The sequence below is a fragment of the Elaeis guineensis genome, chromosome 4, assembly GCF_000442705.2.
Source record: "Elaeis guineensis isolate ETL-2024a chromosome 4, EG11, whole genome shotgun sequence".
Classification (NCBI taxonomy): Eukaryota; Viridiplantae; Streptophyta; class Magnoliopsida; order Arecales; family Arecaceae; genus Elaeis; species Elaeis guineensis.
The window spans coordinates 12,514,920-12,522,651 of NC_025996.2; the positions used below are offsets into that span (position 1 = coordinate 12,514,920).

Below are 7,732 nucleotides of genomic sequence, written 5' to 3' on the forward strand. Positions count from 1 at the left end.
GAGGGAGAGGAGTTTGGTGAGGGATGTCGCATGATGGATGAACCCAGCCGTGTACCAGTCAGCATCCTGCTTCTGGTCTTGTTAGTTGAGGTTCGGATCATATTTGAAGCAAATGACTTGCTGCAATCTCACCAGAAGAGGGGAAAAGAATAGTTTATCCATGGTTCTGAGGTTACTTCTATCGACGTCAGCAAGAAACTTATGAAGGATACGTCTGATTTCCATCCCAAGACTTATCATGGTTCCACCGTAAAGAATGTTACAAATAGAGTATTTCCAGTTCATTGCTGTGTAGAAAAATAATTGTTCCCTACTAAGGATTTTAAAATAAAGAAAATACCCCTATGAGAAAGTTATAGATTCCCCAAATCTTGAAATTCGAGTATTTGTCGGCGGAGGTTAAATTCTAATATATTTTCTTCCCAAATGCAGACCTAGATGTGGGAGTCTGGGAACAAAGCAAAATCGCATTATAGTTCGAAATGCAAACACAGTGCCAAAGTTTATATTGGTTTCTGGGTTAGTAAATTTTGATGACCCTTGATGCTTTTGCTTATAATAAACTTTGGGGTCATATTAGTTGGTAGAACCAGCAAAGTGTAAGATACTTGCACTGAACTATGGGACTCGATGAATTTTTCAATTTATTGAGATCACTTTTATACTTCCTAAATGATGGACATCAGGAAGCAGAAAGCATAATAATGTTGAATTTGAAAATGATAGAGGCTCAATTGTGATATTTGGGTGATAGATATGGATATTGTTCATACATAGTATTGAAACATAATATAGTTCAGGAAAGGATGCGAGTTCAAGCCTTGATCATGGAGGTGTTTAAACACCCTAAGAAGAAGACTAGCCAACTTTGTAATGCTTGGTATTGGTATTGAAATATCGCAAAAGAGTTACTTATGAAGGAAAAGCAAAATGAAAGAGCATCGTTAAAATGATTCTTTAAAATCTAGAGGCTATACTATCTAATCCACGAGAGTATCAAAATTTGGAATTGGTAAACAAAGATAAACTCACTATTTCTGCAAAATAAATTAACAAACTCCATCCTTGGCAAAGACAGTACACAAATGCAGAGACAATCACTCATCTGTTACATATATGTTTATACTAGAACCATCCTCTTGCCTTGAACTTAGGGGACTGCTTACATTGGAAAGCAAAAAAAATAAAAATAAAAATCACAAAGAAACAACTCTGCAAAGTTCACCTAGAGTGTAGAGAACCCTGAACCTATTGTCTTCACTTGTAGGTTTGCTCACCTGCTTTAGGCACCACAAGAAGGAATTCTGAACCTTCAAAAGTCTGATATTACCAATATTGCTTGCTCAGGATATCAGCTATCGAGTTTCTGTTCACTGCTTGGTGAATCCTGTTAACAAACAATATTCAGTGAGCATAAATAAGCTTGGAAAGCATTGCGTTTACTTCTGATTCATACAAAACATCATATTTTAGATATATAGGTAGGTAAAAAGTGTGCATTTCATGCCCAGAAATATGCCATGGAAAGAGGCAATTTTTCTCCTTGCTTTTTTTTTTTTTTTTTTTTTCTGTTGATCTTTTGAAGCATAACTGTTATTTGGTATTGAGTTACATATGTTTCAGACAACCGAAAACTTAGTTTGGATGGTATCACCTCTAACTCACTCAGCAAGCGGGCAGGGGTTTGAGGTGGGGTGGGGTGGATTGGAGCATACACTAGAGAGAGAGAGAGAGAGTAATTACATATGGCTCAGCATGGTGGCAGTAAGATACTTTTTGAAAAATATCTTTGAAGCTGCAAATAACCATTAGATGAGATTTTTCATTTTGTCTTCCTCCTTCTGGTTACATAAATGAAATTTTGCAGAAACACTGATGAAATACATTGTTAAACGCTAGGTTGTTGTAGGTTCAAATTCTAAGTGGTATTTTTCCTTCACAAATATTATGGTGGAATATATAGTCACTTTTAAGTAATATGATGGATTATATAACATGATAGTATATCCAAAAAGAGAAAGACCATAGTTTTGTGATAGTATAAATTGGTAGTCTTCAAATAGACATCTTTGTCATCTAAAGATGATGCTGAAAGGGTATTCTTTGAAGATTATTCTGATATTTGGTTGCAGAATAATTTTTTGAAGAGATAGCCTTTGTATTGTTGGAAGGATAGACCTATTCTGTGGAACAGGAGCATTTTGGCATTTGGTTGGAGGAATAAATGTAGGGAATAAGGTACAACTAGTGCATATTCAATTTTCAGATATTTTGTAATATCACAAAGATGAAACTACCCTCCCATTTTTTAGGTGTTTATATAAAATGGATAAAGGCAAAATGATAATTGGGGTGAATAGGGGTGAGCTAATTCTGCAGTATAAGTCTATTCCACCAAAGTGGTAGAATAATAGACTTATACTATGTGGACGCACTTATCCTGCTGCACATATAAGCCCCTATTTCACAGATTTTATCTGCATTGGCAAGGATATCCCCCAATTTATGGGGGATACCTCCCCACTTGTTCGGCAACCAAGCAGGGCCTTAGGTCATGATGGTTTATTTCTTTTTGGTTTTTTAATAATGCATGTATATGCTTTACAATATCTATTCTGTGCTTTTTAGTTATGAAGTTCTATTGAATTGATTTTGTGTTAGTGACTTGGTTTTCTTGGTGGGAGCCATGAAGCTAGTTGTGTTCTGTGCAATGATATTGTTTTCTAAATCAGCTACTCGGCATTCAAGATGTTTAGTGATGCTTGCATGTTGGACATGACCAAGCATATAAACTGAAGAACAAGGATAAGAAAATTATTCAAATGCATGATGAATGCATGATACAGCAGATACAGTCAAATTAAAGGAAACCAACCACAATTGATGTCACAAAATTGCAAACTGCACATTTCACAGATCTTGCTCCATCCGGGTACATTAACAACATATGACAGTTCGCACAGTTAACATGTGCAACCTGATTTGCTGCCACAAAAAATTGGTGTTAAAATGCATGTAGGCAACTTCTCTGTATTCTTATGAGTTCATATAAGCATAAAGAACTTTTGATTACTCTATAATGTATTCGAGTACTATTCTAAAAAGCTTGTCAGGCATTATTTGTTAATACTATTCTATAACATTTGTTGAAGCAACACAAAGTCGGAAAAAAGAATTTCTCAAAAAAAAATCTTGTACGGCTGTCAAGATTCGCTAGGAAAAGCTTGGAACTAGATTGAGGTAGAACTTCTTTATTATGAGGAATAATCATTTCAAAGGGAAATGATCATGCAAATGGACATCCATGGGGCTTGACAAGGTTTCTGAGAGTCTGCGAGATCCTCAACAACATGATCCAATCTCTCGAATTCCTTTTCACCTGATTGAGGAAGCTTCGTATTTTTTTCCCTGTATTTAATAGGTCTAGGTCATTTTGTCAGATTAAGTTAGGTTTTCCATCTCCTTCTAATAGAGACATACTTCAAATTCAATTTTCAAAACACAATTGATGGGAACACGAGTAGCATAGGCCATGAGGCTAAGTGTAACTGGTATAAGATATCTTTGCATGATTTAGGTGATTGGTGTCACCTTATTGAAGTACTTAACCATGTGCTCTTAGCTGGTAGTTCTGATCTCTTTTCATAAGTAGTAATTGTTGAACTACTGAACTGGTATGAGATCCAAGTGGTGTGGAAAAGTATTGAGAGTTTGACGGATAATGAGATTTCATGACTCCTGAAATAAGTGCATTAGACAGTCCAAATTAGCTTCTTATTCAATGGAAAGCTTTAATTTTACCATCCAGTTTATAGATTGCATTTTCTTGTAATCCTTTTTCAGGAAACCGTAATATGATTCTCTATTATCACTTCTAGATATAGAAATTTGTGACAAACTTCGAATGTTTTAGGATCTTGTTGTGATCAACATTTTCAATGGATAAAATAACTCAGCTTTCCCCCTTCATTTGCTTATGGTAAATGCATTTATAGGAACGATGTTCTTAATTTTCTGCATGGTATATTCATTGCATGTGTACTAAGTGCATGATCAATATAGAAATCTTCTCCTGTAGGCCATTTTCATCTTTTACTTAGGTTTTTACAGATATCTTTCATATACTGCTAAATCCTGCCATGCTAAGCCACAGAAACTATATCAAAAGGGTTTACATTATTTTCTGTCTTGATATATGAGACACAGCAACTGCAAATTTAATATCCAGTTTTCGATAATTAGATAAGAAAAGGGAGCATGCTTCTTCTCGATGCAAGTATTTACAAGATTATGTTTTAGGGCTCAGAGTCTAAGAAAAATTGAATTGTGATGCAGTAATTTGAGAATAGAAATATTGGTTCTTAATGATTTTCCGACCTTCCAAAGCCAGATTGATGGTGTGGCAACAAGAACATTGGACACTATATGCTCCATGCATGTACATCAGTAGCATGTGGCACCCTCCACAAACTAACTGAGCCATTTCAGTTCCTGTTTCAAAGTCAAGAATAGCAGTTACTAAAGAAAACATTTAGTTTCAGATATTGCAAACATGACTGAAAATAAGAGTAAAAGCTGTTACAGAGTAGAGGTTTATTCCCCCATAGAAGCGATTGGCAAATGAAGGTTATAAAACTGAACTCACATAGTAGGGAAAAGGCTTGATGGTTACTGTTTCTTTTAATTTTTCTTTGTTAATTTTGTTTGTCAAAAAAAAGTGACCAAATAAACAGTTACAGACCCAAGAAAAGCCTACAAAATGGACAAAATCATCATGTTCTACTTTTCATGTGGAGCTCGATTTTATCATTTTTCTCATCATCCAAATAAATTTCATCCACAGTCAATTGTTGAAGCCTGTGTTATTTATTTTGTGTGTGTATCAACCTTGGAAACTATATATGATGTTAAAGCCTTCCCAAGTTTGTGCTGCCTTATTTGTATCAAAGCCCTTTCTTCAAATATCCTAAAAGATTTTTGTCTTCTCAAGTCTTGAATATGGTATTAAATTCATAAATTATCTTTACAGCAGTGAGTTCCCTAAAGGATTAGCATAAAACACTACTAAAAAGCCATCATAAGGCAATATTCTTCGTACTTGCTGGTTTTCCACCTGAATAATCTAGAGCAATTTAAAATGCAACGACACATCTCAATGAATTTGTTCAGTTCATTTGTTTTTTATCACCGAGAAAACACCTCAATCCAGTACTTGGAAAATATTTTGACATCAATTATAGCTATTGAAATTGTCAGTTTTGTTTTTACAACTTATCTTTTTTTTAATAGTTTTTGTAAGTGAATTAGCTTCGTATTAGTCCTTCACTGGTATAAAAGTCAGCAATACATGAAACTTCAGGTAGGAAATGATACCAGGCGAGGGTACCACAGTAACAGCATTGCAAACAGCACAACATACAGATGTTGCCCCCAGTGGATAGAGAAGAAGATTTCGACAACCAGAACAAACAATCTGGCTCTGTGAACCTGACAAGCAAGCAGAATTTCCATAATATTGTGGAGCTATCTTCATGACCAATTTAGTTAGCTTTAATTGAATTTGAGTAGAAGAGCAGAAATTTATGACATGCTGACCATAGCTAATTCATTGACATGTACTAATTCATGGTCTCCCAACTCCTGTATGTCTTCAATAAGAATAAGCCCCAGAAGACAGAGACTGATGCATAATTGTGCTGGTACGTGTCTGAATATGCTAGCCCTCCCGGTGCTCAATTAGATGTGATAAAGCTATGTTATCCATGATCACACACATCCTAGTGCATGTATCATGTACCATGTAGAAGCATAAATATCTCACACATATGCCACACCAATCACAACAGCACCACGTTTCTTTTTCAAACAACAAACAGTGACAGTTTTCTAGATGAAATTGACAATTCTGCAATTATAGCCACACATGACATTATCAAGTTTTCTTTGTTTCCAAAATCTAGTTATTCATAAATCTTACAATATGATGAATGACACGTGATCAGCAAAATGTTGATCGTGTGAATGGTGCATAGCGTGCTTTGAGTAATTTTATGATAATCATTCATCAGTAAAAGAAAGAAGCAAAATCTATAGAGCTACATGAAACACTTTGCTTCCTAAATTTCTGATCATCTAAAATACACCCCTGCATGGGCCTTCAACAATTCTGGTGAAAAAATATATCTGCCTTTAACCTTTATATTTGAGTATTAGAGGGATGTATCCTTGACTAATCAATTTTTTGCTCTTCTTTCCATTCCTCACTCAATCTCTAATCTGATTTTATGATTTGGTATGCATAAATTGAGGTCCAAAATCATGCTATGACAAATATAACTGAGAATGGGACTTCGAAATAAGTCCATCTATGACCCATATCATCATCAAAAAAAAAAAAAGGATTTATTTCAGCTCACAGAATTCAGAGGATGTAAGGAGATACCATTTGGTGGTGTAAATGGCACAGGAGGTGCTGCATATGGGATAAGAGGAACTGGCATTGCTGGTTTGAAGCAGTACGTTTCGTCCCTGACTGTAAAAGCCGGCCTGAAGCCCAGAGCAAAGAAGAAGTCTATTTAATCTCCATTCTCATCAATGTGAAATTTTAAAATAATAATAATAATAAAGATGGATGAAGTATATGTATAACTCAAAACAAAGTTGAAGATGGATGTGATGCAAACAAGAAAAGGAACAATCTGGCCCTTCCATCCCACCCGCCCCCTGAATTTTTTTTTTTTAAATAAAAAAAAAAAAGAATTCTCATCTTGAAGTTGAATGCCAACCACTTGAAATCTCGGCAACCAACACTATCAAATCTCAGAGAGAGACAAATTCCCGTTTCAAACACAAGCATTACCATGGAGTCGTATTCTTAACGCCTACAGAAGCTTATAAAATTTTACAAGTGAAAAACAATAGCATACATTGCAGCAGAATTTATACTCTTCTAAAACATTGCCAGAAAAAAATCAACCTACAGAGAGAGGGAGAGGGAGAGCGCGAGGGAGAGATTTTGAAGCACCTTTGCAGTTAAGAGCACAGAGTGTGTGGAGGAACGAAATCCTTCAGAATTTAATTTGATTTTCGCATTTTTTGTTCTCTATTTATACCACCTTCCCGTTCTAATTAATTTCCTTAATAAGTTCTATGCTTCACGAGAGAGAGGGAGGGAGTGGGTGAGAGATAAGAGGTAGGTTGAAGGTTCTCATTTCATCTACCCTCATATATATAGGTGCAGTGAATCGAGTGCCGTTGGGATTTCACAGACATCTTTCCTATAATCCAATTTTCTCATTGTGATGCGCTGCTGCAAGCCTGAGCTTTCCGTGGCAACCTATTGCATGCACGTGATCAAAACGGTGGGGAAAACTGGCGGCAGAGGATCGGCCACGCGTGTCGGGACAAAGAGTTCAAAATAGTACTGACGGTATCAACCACCTCCTCTCAACTTGTGGCCGGGGGCTTCCCATCTCCTTGGTTAGCCAATCTGGAAACGGTTGCTAAGACTGTGCGTTTTAGGTCTGATTTTCTGTAGATATTGCGTTTTTTTGGATGGAGACCACACGTTTGACATTTCTTTTCAGTCTTTAATTCAGCTTGTCTCGTTGCTTGCGTCTCAAGAACATCTAATCCACCTATGCAGAATATTGTGGTATGCTTGGCCCGCAATCACAATGGATTGAAATAGAGATTGAAATATCTATGGTTGTGACGTCTTTGATTGTGACTG

The 7,732-nt window shown here is 36.0% G+C and overlaps 1 protein-coding gene across 1 annotated transcript; it reads right to left on the reverse strand.

Annotated features, from left to right (window-relative positions):
- Window positions 1-1,009: 1,009 nt before the first annotated feature.
- On the reverse strand, window positions 1,010-7,282 carry LOC105043853 (protein LSD1). The gene is made up of 6 exons (XM_010921575.3): window positions 7,025-7,282; window positions 6,443-6,546; window positions 5,374-5,487; window positions 4,378-4,491; window positions 2,876-2,985; window positions 1,010-1,387 (listed from the first exon to the last, which is right to left on the reverse strand). The coding sequence occupies exons 2-6, from the start codon at window positions 6,498-6,500 to the stop codon at window positions 1,352-1,354; spliced, it is 432 nt and encodes a 143-aa protein (XP_010919877.2). The 5' UTR covers window positions 6,501-6,546; window positions 7,025-7,282; the 3' UTR covers window positions 1,010-1,351.
- Window positions 7,283-7,732: the final 450 nt, after the last annotated feature.

What these genes read in the sequence shown, in the direction of transcription:
- LOC105043853 (XM_010921575.3), bottom strand. Translation starts at nt 6,500, where the DNA reads ATGCCAGTTCCTCTTATCCCATATGCAGCACCTCCTGTGCCATTTACA. An exon ending in TACTGTGGTACCCTCGCCTG is followed by an intron (nt 4,492 to 5,373) that starts GTATCATTTCCT and finishes ACTTTGAAACAG; the next exon opens with GAACTGAAATGGCTCAGTTA. An exon ending in CATCAATCTGGCTTTGGAAG is followed by an intron (nt 2,986 to 4,377) that starts GTCGGAAAATCA and finishes TTTTTGTGGCAG; the next exon opens with CAAATCAGGTTGCACATGTT.